At 38.3% G+C, this 19,547-nt stretch overlaps 1 protein-coding gene across 1 annotated transcript in view; it reads left to right on the top strand.

Annotated features, from left to right (window-relative positions):
- LOC139720710 (uncharacterized) overlaps positions 1-19,547 on the top strand; it is a 36,569-nt gene that overhangs the window by 4,334 nt on the left and 12,688 nt on the right. Inside the window, exons 3-16 of the mRNA XM_071632064.1 lie at positions 2,380-2,479; positions 3,323-3,391; positions 5,335-5,403; positions 6,193-6,297; positions 7,529-7,781; positions 9,260-9,427; positions 10,667-10,766; positions 11,320-11,434; positions 13,806-13,943; positions 15,410-15,568; positions 16,813-16,917; positions 17,800-18,021; positions 18,750-18,876; positions 19,417-19,547. The exon at positions 19,417-19,547 is cut by the window's right edge and continues 41 nt beyond it. Coding sequence (XP_071488165.1) covers positions 2,380-2,479; positions 3,323-3,391; positions 5,335-5,403; positions 6,193-6,297; positions 7,529-7,781; positions 9,260-9,427; positions 10,667-10,766; positions 11,320-11,434; positions 13,806-13,943; positions 15,410-15,568; positions 16,813-16,917; positions 17,800-18,021; positions 18,750-18,876; positions 19,417-19,547 — 1,861 coding nt within the window. The remainder of the gene's footprint in view (positions 1-2,379; positions 2,480-3,322; positions 3,392-5,334; positions 5,404-6,192; positions 6,298-7,528; positions 7,782-9,259; positions 9,428-10,666; positions 10,767-11,319; positions 11,435-13,805; positions 13,944-15,409; positions 15,569-16,812; positions 16,918-17,799; positions 18,022-18,749; positions 18,877-19,416) is intronic.

Here is a 19,547-nt window from a genome sequence, read left to right as displayed (position 1 = left end):
TTTGTATACTTTTTGGTACATGTACAATGTATTTGGAAAAATGGAAAAAGTATATTTTGTATTGATATCTTCATTCAATAGTTTTTTATGCAAATACTAGTTGTTGTTTTATATAATAATATGATATCGATGTGTATTTTTGCCATCCCGCAGTCTCTAAACAATAACTTATCTATCCAATAAAGTGTGTATTAATGTATGCTCACCATATCAAGAACATTGTATTTATTGCATCAATTATACAGTATTTGTTTTTCTTTAAAAGTTGTGTTATGTACTGTGAGTATCTGGTATGCTCAAAAACTGTCAACATTGAGACTTGAGAGTTGCTCCATGTGGAATTGCACACAGGCAATTGTTAATCAAATTACCTTTTTGATGAAGTCATGCTGGATTTCCATATTTCTCTTTGCAATATATTCTTTGTAAAAGAGAAACCATTAACAGCTACTGAATATTTCTTTGAGTACATGTTGTCTATTACCGAAAACTGAAACCAGTGTGTGTAGTACTAGTATACAAGGCTGCAAATATAACAAGAGTACTATATTTATATGGCTGGAGTCATTTCTCAGAAACCACCTTTAACAGTCAGAGAGCTCTGTCTTGTGCAGTCTAGCTTACTGTTATATGGCTAAGCTTACATTGGTTCTAATACAATGTGTACATCATTTCCATTGGAATGGTGTTGTGTACATGCATTAAATTATAATGAGTCTATCTCTGCACACTTCTCCCTCTGTCCCTGTTAATCTAGCCATTTTTACAAGGAAGCAACACATCTTTTCACTGAAAGACAGTTATTAACTTTTAATGTGCTTGGTCAAAATATAAATGATGTATTTCTAGGATGGTCTGTAATGTAAATTTCTGTGAGAGTGGTTCGGAAGAAATACATTGTGCTATACATTTACATGGTGACTCCAGTCGATCAGTATTTTTGTAGATTACTAGAAGTGCCATACAAATTTGTGCAATGTACAATGCGTAAGCATTAGATGATCGTGGTAACAAAGCTGAACTCTCTTTGCCAGCAGTGTCATGAATTACGTGTCAATTAAAAACCTGCAGACTGAATGTTCAGATATATATCAGGGTACATTGTAGATGCATGTGTGCGCACTGCCTGGCTCCACTGAATGTGTCCAGGTTCTACGATGCAGACATATGTAGACGTACATGTACTGCTGATGATAAAATATCTTCAGTTTTTGGCATTTTGCAATAGGATGAATAATTTCATAGTTATGGCCCAGTGCTTAAGAGAAATTCTGTTGACCCCACAACGCTGTTATCACGCTAACTTTTGTCCCGTGTACAATCGTTTGTCAATCTGCATGACAAAGGAAGTGTATATTCAATGTGTGTATGGCATGCAAGTGAACTCTGATCTCACCGCCATTCTGCCACACACACTCCCTCGTGGGCTACAAAGGTTGCACACAATATCTTTGTCTGACAGAATATGATGTGCTTTTGTCCCATGGGGTCTAAGTGGCGGGTTGTAAGTTTCTGCATGTACATGTAACTTGCAATGAGGCAGTGATGTCAAGCTACTTTGTCTACACCTAGAGTAGTGATCTGTTATCTTACAGTAGGTCAGGAATTTTGATATCAATGAATCTGGATATTTCTGATATTCGTAACTTGCCAACTCAGGCAAGCGCAACCAACTATCTTTGTATGAATACAATTCACACACTCCATTCAATTCTATTTCATTTAATTTTTTGAAGGGGTTGAGGTGGTCTTTGTCCTTCAAGCAGATAAGTTTATTTGACGGTCTCCACAATAATGCCCTCTAACATGCAAGTATACTGGGCCTATTACTGGGCTCATAGTGGGCTCAAAGCTCATTACAAGCATAATGAGATACTTTGTCTTAAGATATCTTATAGTAGTACTAGTACAATATGTTACACATATACCCTACCAAATAAATTGCTAACAATGAATAATGAAAATTGTAATTAGAATATACAGCACAAATCCACCAAATTGTGGTTACTTAGATGCAACTTGGATATTGTGTGGATTATTTCACCAGCTCCAATCACAGATTCATCCCATGGGTGCATTGCCAACTCATGAATGAGCTCTATGGGAGCATGCAGTGGTAGGCATAGCAGTTAATATGCACAGTACTTGCATGTACATGTAGTATGTTGGGGATCTACACCAATTAGGCTAATTCTAGAAACCAGGACATATGGTACATGCTGTGATTGTGGTAATGTACTAGTGCCTGGCAACATGTGTAGAATTATATTCTTTCTGCAGCTTACACATGAGAAAGAGACAGACAGGGCTTTATTGGATAGTATATGAACTCAACAATATTCTTCATTTATTTTGATGTGTTTTGCTTGCCTAAAACAGTGTGGAATTTCACCTCAGTGATACCGGAGACATAATATGGAAGCTCCCCCCTGGGTTGGCCGAAGTTCCTTTCTTTGTCTCCAACTTTGACCTCTATGAAGTGAGTACAAACATGAATTCAGAGTCCTCGTATTTTGTAGAAACTAATCTTCTCGAAAAGAAAATAGCACAGTTTCCCTTGCATGTCATGATAAGTATAGAAAAGGCATTGCACTATATTGTGTGACAGTCTTGACTTTTACAATATTGCATATAAACCAAAACTCCTTTAATCTTATGGCTTTTCTTAGTTTTATTCATTCTTGTTTTCAGTTGTGTAACTTACAGCAAGAATCTTTGTAAGTAGTATACATTGATATCAGAAGAGAGTGATGGATACGAGGTGTATAGATTAGAGAAAGTACCAGGAAAAATCACAAGTCACAAATACCATCTCATATAGCAATAAGCACCCCACTGTCATAAGATGCTGTACATGTACAGTGTGCATGTCAAGGAAAATCATGCAACAGGCCTTTTCCACCAAGAATCTTTATCACAGTTTTGTTCAGAATTTTTGCATAGTCAGATGTCATATCTGTTATATACAGGTGGTGAAATTTTGTCAAGCCAGAATAGTTTGCGAAACAGAACTTCTTCCATCGGAATTACTTTACTGTATCGTACAGAGGGGATATCGAGTTGTTGATATGAGTAGGGATATTACTGCTTTACTTCAATGTAAGAATGTTTAGAGTTGGTCTCTAGATTTGTAGCACGGGTGGCAGGCATTCTTGCAGAAGTTGCAAGAGGTGTATGTTGTTTTCATCATGAATAATCATACAATGCTTACAGAGCTGACAGGTAGGATGACATTGCTGGAGAAATATTCACATTGACACCTCTCTGAATGAATCTGTGTGAGGCTATTGGCTGTTTTCTTTTCCCTGTGTCGTAAATGCAGATTACTGGAACGAAGATTCAAAGTATTAAATTTGTTGGCAGCCAGAGTGGAGACAAGATTGAGATGCAGGTAAAGTGCGTTGAGTTTTATGATAATGATAATTACACTACAGTCAGTTCTTCGTAGGACAGTACATTAAGCGTGCAAATTAGTATGCAAATGTATGCAATGTCCACAAGAAAGAGTCCGTATAGAGAGATGAAGACATTGTGCTACATTTGCCACGGGTTAGCATACAAAAGAAGCAACCCTAAAACTGCATTCTGTCATAATTTTTCACATACTCATATATTTATGATTATAATATATATTATATATAATATTATATTATATATATATTATTATATTATATATATAATGTCATATATTTTGCGAGGTTTTTATTTTCACGAATTTCGCGAGTTGGGTACTATTCGTAAATTTAACAGTGCGCAAACTTATTAAATCTGACCTTGCCATGGATGTGACGTGCACGTATACATGTCTCCCTTTATTATTGTAATCCACGATCGTGAATGTGAACCCTCGCAAAAATGTTGGGAAATTTAAATTCGCAAAAAAAAAATAAGACTCGCTAAACATTATGGCATATGCAGCACTTGGCCAGGAGATGCATATGACACTATTAGCAAACCATTTAGATGTTGACAGAAAGACAACAAAATTGATGGGGCAACGTTGGTATAAATGGAATTAGGAAGCATCATTTCCAGCACGCTCGGTTTAGAAACCAATGTGCAATGTAGATGAAGATTTATGTCCTTTGCGTTATGGCAAGTTTAAAAAGGGCACGGTAAATGAAAGGTGTGCACTCATTAGATGTTTTATGATTGAATTGAAGGGTTTGAGAGTGGCATGTAAAGCCAGGCAACACTGGTGAATTTTTCACATGATTGTGGAAAGGGGTAGACAGAGCAGTCTCCCTCCCTCAATGCATGTTTTAATTACGTTACATGATTAGATATGCGCAGAGTGTAATATCCAGATTATGCCATCAGGATTGATCCATTTTGTCTTCCCTTCTTTCTGTTTCTATCTGTCCAACTGTCTCTCTTTAAAAAATAATACATCTATCTGTACTTCAATTGTATTTAGATCAGGCTATCAGCCTGTGTATCTACAATGTAGGTCCTATGTATGTATGTATGTATTTATGTATGTATGTGTGTATGTATGTATATATATATATATGTATATATATATATATATATATATATATATATATGTATATATATATATATATATATATATATATATATATATATATATATATATACATACATACATATATAATATGTATTTATGTAGGTATGTATATGTTTGTATGTATGTGTGTATGTATGCATGTATGTATGTATTCAGCTTTATATGCATCTGTCATTTTTTCTTGTACGTGTTAATACCAATTTATGTATCTCCCTATTTGTACCTATCTATAATGTACGGTATGTTTCATTCTTATTTATCTGTCAGTCTATCTGCATATATATCACTCTTCCTTGTATGTCTGTATGCATCTATTCATCTGTCTCATCTATATTTTATTTTGATTTATATATCAAGCTATTATCAAACTATCTGCCTGTCTCTCTATCTGTCTGTCACTTTTTCTTGTATGTGTATGTATCTCTCTTATCTGTCCCAATCTATATTTTTTTCTTTCTTATCTGTCAGTCTGTCCACCTATCTATCTATCCATCTGTCACTTTTTCATATGTTTGTGTATCTTTCTCTGTGTTCATATCTATTCATCTGTCTAGTAATTTATTCATCAATCTGTCCTTTGTCTCATGTATATAATTCAATTTTTCCATCTGTCTACTATATTCTTCTGATCTATTCATCTGTCAATCATCTACGTCTGTAATCTATGTATCGATTCGCTACTCTATTTATCTTTCTGTTGATGTGTAAGTATTCATGTTTTCATATATGTAGGGTATAGATATGTACCTCATCTATTAATCTACATGTTTCTATCTATCGACCCATATCATTGTGCATGTTTACAGGCCACACAGAAAAGACCAGACACGCTGCATCTCAAGTATGAAGATGACTTCACTTTTCAGTGCTCCAAGGTAAGATTGCATCATTGCTAGTTTCCACCACACCACTTTCTTCTGAATTCAAGTGATATACTTGCTTGAATATTTAAAGGGACACATTAACCAAAGGGAATAGAATCAAAGAAGTGCTGGATCAATGACAGATGTCAATTAACTTTTAGACTCTCATATCATTTTGTGGAATTGATGTGTTCACATTGCAGGATATGCAGACATTTGTAGGAGAGTAGTTACTTTCATTGTCCTACTGATGCTGAATTATCGTTAGTGTTATTGTTGTTGTTACTATCATTCATTCATCGTCACCATCATCTTCATCATCATCATCATTGTTATCATCAATAGTAATAATCCTATTATTACTAAAAGTGATAATATGGAAAACTTTTTTCTAAATCATTCAGGTATTTGTCGTTTTTCCTCTTTACTTTGTGTAAAAGCTATAAGGAACTGCCATGTATTGCATCCATAGGAGTGTAACTGTCAGCATACCCCTGATTATTGCAGATTGGTTGAATGAGTATTTTCAGAAAGCAAATACAGCATTGAATATCGTGGCATGAGAGTGAGATTATTTGGTATTGGTCCTTTTAGGGGGGAGGGGAGGAGAAAGGGGCAGAACCAGGTTTAAAAATTGCACCCATTTGCTGTAGACTGTTGATATGGTATTTAATCAAAGCATGATAAGGAATGGAATCTTATGATATGTATATATATATATATATATATATATATATAATATGTATAATATGTATCATCACACTGCTTAAGACTGCATAAAATGTGTTTTTCTCTCCTCAGGTATGGAAGATAGAACGTGCCATAGAGGCCCCATACAGTCTTCAGAGTGCCCTACATATCGGATTCTTCACGGATTTAACCATCAAAGCGGACAGTGGCAAAGAGGTAAGGTAATGTGTGTTGGGGGTGGGGGGGGGTGGGGGTGGGGGTCGGGATGGAGGATGGGGATGGGGGTGGGGATGGGAGAGGGGGAAGGAGAGGGGGAAGGGAAAGAGGGGAGGTGTGCTTATCAGACTGAATTCATTGGTACTGGTATTCAATTTATTGATAATTCAATCCTTAATACCTGCAGACAGGATTTTCCTCTCATATGTAAGTTGTAGGGGGCAATGGTAGAGTGGTGTAGTAATGACTGAAAGAAGGGGGGGGGGGAGGAGGATGGGAGGGGATGAAGAAAACCCTGTTGGACTGGTGGAAATAAATACCTCTAGGTTGAAGTGCTTACCAGAGTTTGAATTCAAGATTCATTGGTATTGATGATTTAGTATTTGATACCCGCAAAAGGGATTCTCCTCTGATTTCTGATTTGACCATTACAGTGGACAGTGATGGACATGAAAGGTAATGGCCAGAAGGGGAGGGAGAAGGGAGAGGGGGGAAAGGGAGATGATGAAGGCCCGGCTTTACCAATGAAAATAGATACTACTAAATTGTAGTGATTATTTGATTATTCATGAAATGTTAATTGGATTAATAATTCATGTATTGGCCATACTACATTGAATTAAAAGCAGGATATTCTACTTGAGTAACACTGTTGCTATCTTAGGTTCAGTACTCTTTTAGCAAAGTAAATGACAGGAAAGAAAAGAAGAAGACCTCATTAGCTCATGGTGATTATCACACTTAATGCAATTTATCTGAACCTCTGACAAGAGCACTCCTCAAGAGATGTATACCATCTTTTATTGATAGAAGATAGGCTTGTAGAGCCATTGTGTTGTGTGTATGCATAGTCATGTAAAATATTGTGCTATGTTCAAAGATACTACCAAGTAGTTTCCACCAGAGTGCTATGCAGTCATGTACCCTCAATACTTCAACAGTTGTGTGTATTGCCTGTTGTGATGTGCAGATCAGTTGTAAGAACAGAAATGCTTCATATCACTCGTGTAAACATACTCATTGAAGTTTTCAGCATTGGGTGGAATCATAATGCTGGTAATTACACATTCATCCCATATCTAGCTTCAAAATAAATGCCTAGTGCTGGGGGTTAGCATGCTATTACCAGCACTGATACCCTCTGGCTGAAGTAGGGTAAAAGGGTAACAGAAGAGGGTGACATTCATTGTGTATCCATCTCTCCCTTGCTTTCACTCACTCTCACTCACAGTTCACTGTTCACAAGGTAATTTTGAAGGCAAGTTGCCCCCAGCTAGCATGGGACCAGACCCCGCCCCCACTGAGCGGTCACCCAGAGGACGTGCTGACCGCTGTCCTCCACTTCCTCTACACTGAGTGCCTGCCAGAGAGCATCCAGGAGGAGACCGCTCGCCGCTGCCTAGCTGTTGCCAGCAAGCTGCCCGGCTTCGGCCGGCTGGCCAACCTCTGCCAGCTCTACTTGAAGAATGTTGCAGTCAAGAACCGTAAGTGGTGGGGACACCAGAGCTTTGCACTGTATGTGGCAATCTACGGGTGTGTTCGAGCGCTCTCCTAAAGCCAACCAAGCCATACCGAACCCATGCCAGAGGAGTGCTCGAATGCTCCTAAAGTGTACCTTACCGAACCAAACCGAACTGAGCCAAAAGTGGACCACTTCCCTATGTGCTCCAAAAGAGTACCAAAAGTTTGGGACATCTGTAAGTAGTTTAAGCGCGCCAGGTGAATGACCCTGTTGCAACAAAATATGTGACAACCTCTAAAAATAACTCATGAGGTACGCTTTCTCCACCGAGCACTCGAACACTCCAAATATACAGTAGCAATGGCACAGTGTTGTTTGCTTCTGTTCGCTTTTGAACACTTGAACACACCCTATAACTGGCATTGAGAATCCCGAGCCCTGCTTTCAATTACAGATGCATATGCCAAAACTGTTTTATTCCTTTATTTGCTGTAGTCCACATTTCGACATCTGTAACTTAAAATAGTGGATATGACACCTGTCAAGCAATCAGGAGGTCATTGATTCAAGTTCAACCCATTTATGACTGCCCATAGTTTTTTTATTGTCGCAAAATATGTCATGTTAGAATAATGGACCTAACAGTGAGAGAATTATTGATGGATTCAGCAAACTGGTGGCTGATATGACAATGAGATGGTAATAGGACAGTTGGAATCAAGTGAGATACAGATACTGAAGGAAAGTGATTCCAAGTTTCTTAGAATATCCAAGCAAGGATTTTTTTTTTTTTAAACCTAAATATCATTGGATTAATAGTAAAGGTCATGGAAAAGCAAGTGGTAGTTGAGCAGGAAATGATTGGAAGTTGAGAGAGAGAGAAAAAAATCACATTTTTAAGGATTTTCACCAAGATCCAGGTGGCAGAAAGGATGTAATGCAAGAGCATAGATCCTGGTAACATTAGGAAGTAGCCATTAGTGTATCATTGACGTCAAAACAGAGCAAGAACTGATACACATTGTTGTAAATGCAAAGTGTGATCTAGAAATTTGTGTTTGTGGGAGTCTATATACACTGAGATAGTAAGAGTGAGGATTACCATCAAATTTTCAAGTTTTGATTGTGAGACATTTCAGTTGCCTATAAGGAGAAGGTGATATGAAGAAGACAGTTACTGAAGGAAGTACAAAACCAAGATGAGCTCTTTCCTCACAATTGTATGCGTTGTCCTGTGGTGTGTGAAAAGAAGAAAACAACTAAAAAATATGAAGTAGTGGTATCTTTTTCTTTAGACTGCATGATCAGTGCTGCATGTCTAAGAGGCTGTTAAAATGATTCTCCAGTTCAATGGCTGCAACTTCTACAACTAGTGCTCTTGTTGTAAAAAAGTTATAAGTAAGTTCATGAATTATCAAAGCTGTAGATTGTTCTTCTGTAGAATTCTAGCTGTAAAATCATCAAACTCGTGACTGCGTGACCTTTCGACCTCTGCTGCAGAAATCATCAGCTACATCAATGACATGCACACCTGTGGAGACCGCCTCGCCCAGATCTTCAGCAATAAGACGACCACGATGGAGGGCTCCATAAGAATGGAGAATTTCATGGAAGAGCCTGCCAAGCTTGTCTATGCCCTCAAGCAGGCCATTAGGGAAGCTGCAATTGGTAAGATCCCAGAGCATCACTGGAAAATATTTATTTTTCATAGATGCAGCACTTGTTTGTTTGTTTCTATTGTCCCATATTCTACATTTTACAAGTAGATCATAAACATATCAAGAATTTAATTTGCAAATGGTAGAATACAAGAAATAAGAGAATTAATACGTGTGGAGTATAGGGAATCTCATAAAGTTAGAAGTATTGCTTGTAAGGAGTAGATTCCCTGAAGTTACTATAAAGTGAATTCTTGCATGAAATTTATAGTTCTAAGGAATACCAAATTATGAAGTTGGAAAATGCCTACCAAGGGTATGTTGAAGAATGTAATGAGAGGAATGTCTGTACGTGATGTGTAGCAACAAATAAATAGTAGTGACTTGGTTAGCAAAAACATATTCCAAGAGAAGAGAGAGTCAGAGTTTGATTCTGGAAGATCGAATACCGGTATGCAGGCAACAAATGCCTTCTGAGAAATTGGGAGTGGTTGCAGTAATCATGTGTTCATTAAAAAAAAAAAAAGGAAAATAATGCCAACACACTTATAATGCCGTGACAAGACTGGGTGTTTATTGACATTTAGTCTAACCCCTCAAACTTGGCCATAATTTGAGTCGGACACACCCACTTAGGGCTGACAGTACTGCATTGGAAGCCATAGTAATGCCATAAGAATTGAAGGGGATTATGTTAGTCCATTTTCTATGAAGGTATATTGTTTCTGTCTTCTGTACCTTTGACGATGAGATTCACAGGGTGTGCTGATCAGAGAGCGGCACAGTTTGAAAAAGTAGGGGAATTGAGCATTTTTTGATAAAAGCACCAGATTTCATGTGTATGTAGACATTGTCATTTTACACAAATTCTGATTTTGGGCCACTGCAAATACTGCCCTCATCTGTTGATCAGAGGACACAGTGTCATACGACAGGGCTCATCATTACTGGTGGCCTGGTGGCCCGGGACCACCAAAAAATGATGTCGGACCACCAAACTTCCAAATATGTTACCTTTCGTTTGCCAGATCTGGAAACTTAGAGTCATAATGTTTTCTTTTATGTCTGGCCACTACATTCTCTTATGGGCAACAAATTTTTAAATCTAAAGATTTGAGTGGTCCAAAAGAACCACCAGAGAGAAAAAAATTAGTGTTGATCCCTGCATAAGGGGCAGCAATAGCTTCCTTTGGGTTCTTCTACTGCAAACCTTCCCCTCACCCTACTTCTCCCCTCTCTTTCTCCTCAGCTGGAGTCAAGTTTCTCATGGTCTGTGATGTTTTCCAGAAGAGGAAGGGAGAGATGTCTAAGAATGAGAGGCATGAGGTCATGAAGTATGTCAAGTCAAGGTGAGACTCGCGTGGATGATTTGAGGGGACTTTGAAATGCCACCATGCCATTGTATAGTTCAGTTCAGTTCATTCCATTGTATACTGTACATGTCGTGCACTTAGCAAGTCTTATTTTTTGCGAATCGGGACTTTCCACCATTTTTTTTTTGAGTGATTTAATTCAAGATCCAGAGTATAGTAATGGAGGGAGAAATGTACGCCTGCATGGCCCATAGACATATGGCAATGACACACTGAATAAAAGTCTAGGCTGTCTTCTGAATCTGATATATCATTTCATTTTGAAAATTCATATACAGCATATGTCAAGTATCTATCTCTGTTATTATTTGAAAGAAAGGATGTACCTTGCTAGACAAGCAAGCTACTTTTTAAGGTGTTACATCTCTTCTCATTGTATTTTAAATGATTATTTTTATGCAAAATAAACATAGAATGTTAAATGTGAAAGGTTTAAACTTCAGTAGTATGTATTCATTTCTGGTCAGTTTCCTTCTGTTTAAGTTTAAACTTCATAACATCGTCCTTGGTCCTGTTGCTTCTTATGCAGATTACCCCGTTTTGTGGAGCAGCTGTACAAATTCTTTGAGAATTTCCGTGAGCAGCTGACCAGAGATGTGTCCCCAAGTCAGAAGCAAGATGTGGCAGTGTATCTTGTCCCAGAGGTGAGTAGTTTTCATCAGTCTTTATATCATAATGGTCACAACTACAGTCAGTCCTAAGACTTCTTTATTGATAAGACACATCTCATCTCCAGAGTGTACATAAGATTTAAGATTTTATTTGTTTGTTTTTTGTTGCTTTTTTTTTTCTTTAACCCTAAAAAGACTGGGGGGGGGGGGGCCTAAAAGGCCCCCCCCTCGACATTTCGCGCGATTACTCAGCAACACGCAATGCTCTCGCCGCGATGCTCTATGACTTTTTTCTTTCGAGTTTCCCGCACATTTTGACACCAAATTTGTGACGCCCGGGGGTACGGTTCTGAAGTTACATAACTTTTTGTACATGCACGTGAGGCCGAAAATGGCTCAAAAATGTGATTTTGTGTACAAAGTCAATGCAAATTGAGTTTTTTTCACATGGTTCATATAAATATGCTTATTTTTACTCTCAATGGCTAAAATTAATTTCTTTTAGGAGTATTATGCTTCAAAAAGTGTCTGCCACAAATTTTGTTTAAAAAAAACAACAGAAACAAAAGGTCGAAAAAACAGAGAAATACATAAGAAATTCATAAAACAATAAAATAAATAAGAAATTAATTTTGATACCGAATTTTTTTTCAAGTACATTTGCTGAGAATGCCACAAAGAATAATTAGACGAAAAATGAGCACTTTTGGAGCTTTATTTACTGATTTAGATCAAAGAGTTTGATTTCTTGCATAAATTAGCATAATTAATCAAAATAAAATAAAACAAGACTATTTTGTAAAATTTAAATATACGGTCTTGTAGATTACATCGCACACTACCATTGTGCAAATTTCCGCGACGATCGCGCGATCCACGGCCGAGATCTTAAGGGGGGGCCCTTTAGGCCCCCCCCCCCCCCAGTCTTTCGAGCTACCAAAATAGCCCAGTCTTTTTAGGGTTAAAGTGCATAGCTGATATATGAGTCAGAGTTGTCAACTTTCCCTGATTCTGTGTATGGCCCCTGAAAACTGTTTCTTTTTTTTCTTCTTTTTTTTCTAAGAGATATATCCTCCAGGGAATAATTTTCCAGCTGAAATTTGATTAGCAACATTGGCATATGAATGATATTTCAAACGGTATCCTGTACACTTTTATGGTAGAAAATGGTTACAGGAAAGATGCGTTTGTGCAGCAGTGGTATAAAATATGCATAGCAAATTTGCGATGTGATATTAGGAAAATTATTCCTTGTCCTCATGTCCTGACAAGAAGATGTAAAAGCCTCTCAGAATTTGGAATTATTTTCATGTATTTAAATGCATTATGCATTATCCTTCCTAATTGCTCTTTGGAATCTCCCTAAGTTGTAATGTGGAACTTTTGGCAGTCCTGGGCCCTGTTTCATAAAGCTGTTCGTATTATGAAGCTTTGCCGTCGAATGGTGACTCAGTTCATGTGCTGAATTATTGAAATAAGTATTGATGTGCTATAGAAGTACAGCACATCATGAACTGATACCAGTTCGTAAGTTGTTCGTAAGTTACGAACAGTAACTTTTATGAAACAGGGCCCCTGTGTATGTTAGTAGAATGACAGTTTTCTGGCTACCAGAATGTTGTCCATGCTAAATAGATATAAAGATGCATCTATTTAAGTGGCATTGCATAACCAATCAGGGGCAGTGACTTTGTAACTTGTGGCAGTTGATTGATAAAATTGATTTACTAGAGTATATTTGATCCAGTCATTTCCGTAGGGTTGTGTTTGAGAAAAGGCTGAATGGAAATATGGCCAACAGTGATCTGAATTTGAATTGAACTTATGAATGGTGATGATCTTTAGAAAATATCCATAATTAGATGTGAATGATAATATGGCTATGATGTCAATGAAAATAGAGATGAGCAAGCTGATAGTGATGATGATAATTACACTGGTGAGAGTAACTGGCAACTGCAATGATGACCTCGATGAGATTGGAAATGTGGATTATGATGAGATTAGGACATTTAGAATGATGACGCTCCTCGTAATAATGATTTTGCAGCTTATGATGATACTGAATTAAGCACTTGACTGTAGCAGGGTAATTCCTCCACTGAGCCCCTGTGAGCCCTGTGGTCATATCACACGCAACGCTACAAAATCAAATCACGAAATGTCCATTCAGGATTGAAAGCTAACATATTTCATAGTATCTATATCCATAAATTTCATATCACTTTCACACTGCAAGTCTCCATTTTAGACTGTGATGAGCTGTATATTAATTTCCCAGCCAGCAGAATTGTTGGTGGAAAGTACTGTGGAAATAGTAGCGAAGCCCTAATTCCTTCTTTTCTTGGCACAGTCCGTAATTATATGGTTAAAGAGTTGATGTGTTATCACCCCGCCCAACCAGATGGAGCGTTCCCTGGACCTGTCATCAGAGTTGGTTGAGATGCTGAAGAATGCCCTGGAGACCATCCTAAGGGGGCTGAAAGCCAAGGAGAAGAAGAAGAATTCCACTGTGGATTACCTCAACAGGCTGGTCAAAAATGTGAGTGGACAGTTATCTAGTGCCCAAAATAAAGGAATTTAAGTGTGTGGGTGATAGTGGCTCTGTCCATTTACAAGTTGTATACTGCAGATGTGGAAAAAATTCACAGTTTATTGTTGTTAATGGCTGAGCTAACTTCAATCGACAAGTGTATTTATTTATCAAATCAAGTTTATTACACCAACCGCTCTGTCAGAAAAATATTTGTTTGGATGTAACTTTTCATGTTTGTTTGGATGTAACTGCATGTATATGTAACAAATGCAAACAGAAGAAAACTGACCAGAAATGAATATAATTCATTAGTGGAAAAATGAGCAAAGAAAATGGGATTCCATCGGGATTCAAACCCGAGACCTTCGGATTGCTAGCCCGGTGCTCTACCGACTGAGCTATAGAAAGCCCTAGTTCAGTGTTCGTCCCAGAAACCCTTAATTCTCAATGCTCGAATGGTCAGAAGCTGTAGCAGTGTGCTAGTGTGTGATACACACGCTGCACACTTAAACCTGGCATAAACCCGAAGGATAATTCAATTTGGGGATAAATGTGAGGGATCACCAAAGTGATGCAGCTTTGAATCCCGATGGAATCCCATTTTCTTTGCTCATTTTTCCGCTACATGTATATGTGGTGTTTCTCTTTCAACATTGCCTCACTGAATGTAGGTCTCATTTATGTAGGATAGCCTCATAAATATTAGCACTGCTCTTCCAAATGGACTGCCCTCATAAGAGCCCAGCAGTGCCATTTACCAGTTTTGACCCCATTATGAAGATGGAGAGTGCTGGTTTTTATTTCTTGTCTAAGCACTTCCTGAGCAGGCATCAAACCTCAGACCTCCTGTTTATGAGTCCTTAGCCTCGACCACTAAACCTCAATCCTCTCACACATACAGTATAACATTACCACATGGACATATCTTTGCTATCCCTCTTCCCCCAATTCCACTCAACCCTGTCTGTGTGAAATAATCCTCAGATATTAGTTCAGAACTATCAACCATTCCTTTGAGAAAACATAAGTTTCTATCTAGTTTAGTCTCAGAGTGTTAATCATTTTATGGTGTTTTAATGCATAAAGAACCATGACATGATGATCAGAAATAGACCATCACAATTCTGCTGCTTGAGCGTTAGGTAATATGAATCTCTGATAGTATACTATGTGCAGAGCATTATTAAGAAGGTGTTATCTGCAGGCTTTCTCCCAACACTTTGGCCAATCTCTGTGACGTAATATCGCAAGTCACATTGGTAGTAGTACGAAAAAGAAAAATATTTATGACTAAGAGTCATGCTGTTTCAGTTTTGCAGCAGTATCCTGTCATCTTGCAGTTGTGGCTTTTTTCACTTCCAGTTATGAAAATGTCATCTTAAGCAGTGTTGGTGATCGAAACCCAGCAATTATTGTTTTGAGGTGTTGTGTGTGAACGAGAACTGTGTTTTCTTGTGGGTGTGTTCACACAGGCCATGTACAACAAGGAAATGAAGCAGCTGAAGGGTGCCCACGAGAAGATGTGTGAACTCTTCCAGAGCATGATGTGGAGACAGGAGGCCTTTGAGTGTCTGTCGATGGACGACAAGATCTTCTCTGTCAATAAGAACATTGAGCAGGTTGAGGAAGAGGTGAGGAAGTGATGTGATGATAATAGCACTAAATGTGAACACATCATGATGTAACTAAAGAACTGAAGCAGTAGGAAGGTTATCAACAAATCTTTTACCAGGAGCCAATCAACAATTCATTTTCTCCAGGATATCATTGTACATTAATCCTTTTTGTGCCAGGGACTTTACACAATGCGTGCAGTGCTATGCAGTTTTCTGTGCCAGTAAACATTCAAAGCACACAGAGGGTTATTAAAAGAGATTCAATTTCCCAAGACTTACAGAAGTAAAGATGTTTGTTTTATAGTATGTGGGTGCATTGAAGAACTATCTGAAGGTCTCTGGTTTGAGTCAGCAGCCAGCAGTGGTAATGTCCCAAGTAAGGCTCTCTATCCTCATTGCCTAATCCTTTTGAAGGGATATAGAGTTGTTCGATCTGTGATTACCAGTACTTGCTTTAACCATTGAAATGCTTCTATGGTGACCATGTAAAATAAATCCTGAACTCCATCTTAAACTCCATCTCAAGCTCAAACTCCAATATTTGAAAGGTCTTTATTACTCCTGTCATACCAATAATAGCTTAACTCTAAATTTAAAGTCCCATTCTATGAAGGACTTTGAGATAATAGATGTCACAGCCATACGTACCTTGAAAAGTGGTTATTACATTAAAACAAACCCAGATTTGAGTTGAGATCAGGGGCCTGTTGTGTAAAACTTTTTACCTGAGAAAACTCAGATTGATTTTTAACAGAGTTTTCCATTTGCAGGTGAAACAGAAACCCAGCTTTAGTGCTTCAGAATAATTCTAAAATGTGAGTTAGGGATAGAACAACCAATGTAACAATTTAAATCAGTATAATCAATGTTAAGTATTGTTGAATACACAAAATGTGAAGAATAGTTTTAATAAAAATGTCTCTAGACTAAACCATGTACAGTTATGGTTTATTGAAAAAATAATGATATCTCCTTATATTTTAGGCTTTACTGCAAATTTTTTACATGGTACGATGTTTTGTGATACAACTGACCTACACATATGCATCATATGTGATATCTTTAACATTTTGTAATCACTTCTCCCAATGGTAAACAGTACCTTTTAAGTCAATGGCAGCATCATACCAACCTGAGTTTTCAGTTCCAACCAGAGTTTTTCTCAGGTTAAACATTTTATGCAAGAAGCAACAAATCGCCTTCAAGATGATATGAAAGACAAAATAATAACAAATTATGTATATTTTGTCTTTCCTCAGTTTCCGCAAATCCTGCAGAAGATCAACAAATTGAACGCCAAGGTCAACGAGGGATTCTCCATGAAGAACTGGAAGTTTGTCTTCAAGATGGGAACCTCTAAAGTGGTGAGTGATGTAAAGTCTGTTGTTGTTCGCCCGTACAAGGGCCACCTCTACCGTGATAATGCTTAGCACCACCTCAAGAGCTTTTGATATAAAGCACTTGAAAAAGTGCAGTGCTTTAAGCTCATACACATCTCTTCTACAGTCATAGAAAGCAGTACATTTTAGCTTTTTTACACCGTGATAAATTATAACATCAACTTGTAATCTACCAAAAAGATTTTCAATTTGAAGGCAGTTGTATGCTATGCTTGTAACCATGACAACCAGGTTGATATACAGGGCAACTAATGGGATTGTTTAGGTAGTGTTGTCCAGAGGGGCACTTCGTATAGCTACATGTATATAGCTCAGCAATGACCTGTTACAAAGAGGTGCCTTTTTTTATTCAAATGATTGAGACTGGCATTAAATGATCCTGTTTACCTTTAATCCTCCAACATGGTCTTTTTCCACAATGTTTCACCGAAGTTGGTATGTTTGCTCGTTAATACATGGCGGCCCATTTGGAGGAGAACTCCTCTAAATGTCAGTGAAATACCATGGCAAGTTACAGTATCTCTTATTAAAGCATATGTGCTCATTAACCCTTTCCCACCTGAAAAATTCTTAGTATCCATCTATGCTCACCAAAGGAACCAGAAAATTTCACACTGTTACTGGAGAATGGCATATTAGGGTGATATGACAATGATATTAACGAGGTAAAGACACACACAGACTTCCACACAACACACCCCACACATGCACACACAAGCATTAAAATGGTAGTGGATTGGTCAGTGATATTGGAGAGGGGCAGCTACGAATACTTCAGGTGCAAAAGGGTTAAACAGGACAAAAATATAAGTTGTATATGTATACGTCACCATTTTTTGTTTTCAGATGTGGTCGTTAGAGAAGGTAGTGATCCACCGCGACACCTTCCGGCCTCTTGTGGAGCGCATAGCATCACTCATTGACAGGGATGCCTTCACATCGGCACTGGTCCAGCTGGGTTGCCTGGCTCCCACACCCATGGAGGAGGGGGGCGAGGGTGGGGCGTCGCAGATGGGAGACTCCTCCGTCGGGGCAGAGTCTGCAGGCAAACCGGCCACAGGGAAACAGGCAAGAATTCCAGTTTGGGGGTTTGTGAGCTTCTTTTTCAGGATTGGGAGTTGTGTGTGTGTGGGGGGGGGGGGGGGGGAGAGGGGGGAGGAAGGGTAAGTGATAGATGCGTATTCCCAATTTTTTTTTTTTTTTATAGTTATGATGTAAGAGTCCTTTTGTGATGCCACTGCATTGTTCACTTGATCAAATAGATGCTCTTTTATGAAGGCTACTAGAAGATGGATCAAGCAGTGGAAAATAGCGAGAAGCAACTTCGAAAATAGTTTGACTTTTATGGTTAAATGCATGGTTCTGGTGTTTATAGGTAATGTGACTTTTTATTTATTCAACAAATGAAGAGTGATAGAACTTGTAAAAAGGGATACTTCCCTTCATGTGCTGTGTATTTTTGTGCATGTTCTTGTTTTTTCTCACTCTTTGATCTGGCTAAAATGTGTGACTGCTTAGTGATGGATGGGTTACAGAGTCATTAAAATGAACTTGTGGATCTTCCGTTAACCTGGCCATCTAGTTGTCTGCAAGTCTATTAACAGTCCAGCAAGCACAGCATACAATTACAGCATACAATAGTGGTAGGCAAAAGGCTATCAAGCTGATATGTCTGATTTGGTTTCATATTCCATCACTTGAGCATGTCTACTAAATGTTAGTTGGTATTATGAAATGATTTATGTTGTTCCTATGTCATTTTGACTGTATGCGTGTGTTTGATATTGTGCCCACAGCCCAACACGGTAGAATCTCTGTGTGTGCCACCCAGTTCGTCGGAGAGCAAACTGGCCAAGGCTATGGGGCAACTGCTTCAGTCTGGAGTGAACACAGACATGTGCTTTGAGGTGGTCACTTTCACAGGTATGTTGAGAATGATAATTATTGTTAATATACTAAAGAAAAATGGGGAGACAAACCCATACTTCATCATGGTCGCAATCATTTGGGGCTGATGAAATAGAACTGGTTCGGTTGTGTTCATTGATTCCCAAGCCTCTATTTATGTCAGGTTGTCTCAAAGAACTAATTTATCGTTTATTCTGAAAACAACGCTTGAAACATTTCAAAATCAAAGCTATAGAAGTTGCTGAAGAGCAGTAATGTCATTAGTACTTCATGAAATCAGTGCCTATTGTTTTCAATATGCGTACTAATTAATGATATCAATGGTCTGGTCAATATACAAAGTATTCCTTTAACCCTATATAGCCGGGGGAGGGGGGGGGGGGGGGAGGGGCTTAGTTTTTTAAAACATAGATGTAAGTTGTCTGCCATGCTGACTTCTCTAAAAATAGCAGATATTTCAGTTCATTAAATTACACCCTTTTCATTTTCCCTGCAGAGTTTCTGGATTATTCATGAGTTTTGTCCAATATTTTTCTTTCTCATGTGAACGTACAGAGGAGCCTTCAGACATTGTAGTAGACCACACACAGGGCGAGCCCATAGAGAGCCAGTCCAGCGAGCGTATGGAGTCCCGACACATCCTCAAGGCTCACTGCGTGGTGATAGCAGCCAGGTGCGACTGGTTC

The sequence above is a fragment of the Diadema antillarum genome, unplaced genomic scaffold, assembly GCF_040938485.1.
Source record: "Diadema antillarum isolate AM-2024a unplaced genomic scaffold, OU_Dant_1.0 scf00000132, whole genome shotgun sequence".
Taxonomy (NCBI): Eukaryota; Metazoa; Echinodermata; class Echinoidea; order Diadematoida; family Diadematidae; genus Diadema; species Diadema antillarum.
The sequence above is the reverse complement of the archived record's forward strand: the minus strand, read 5'-3'. Positions and strand labels throughout refer to the sequence as shown.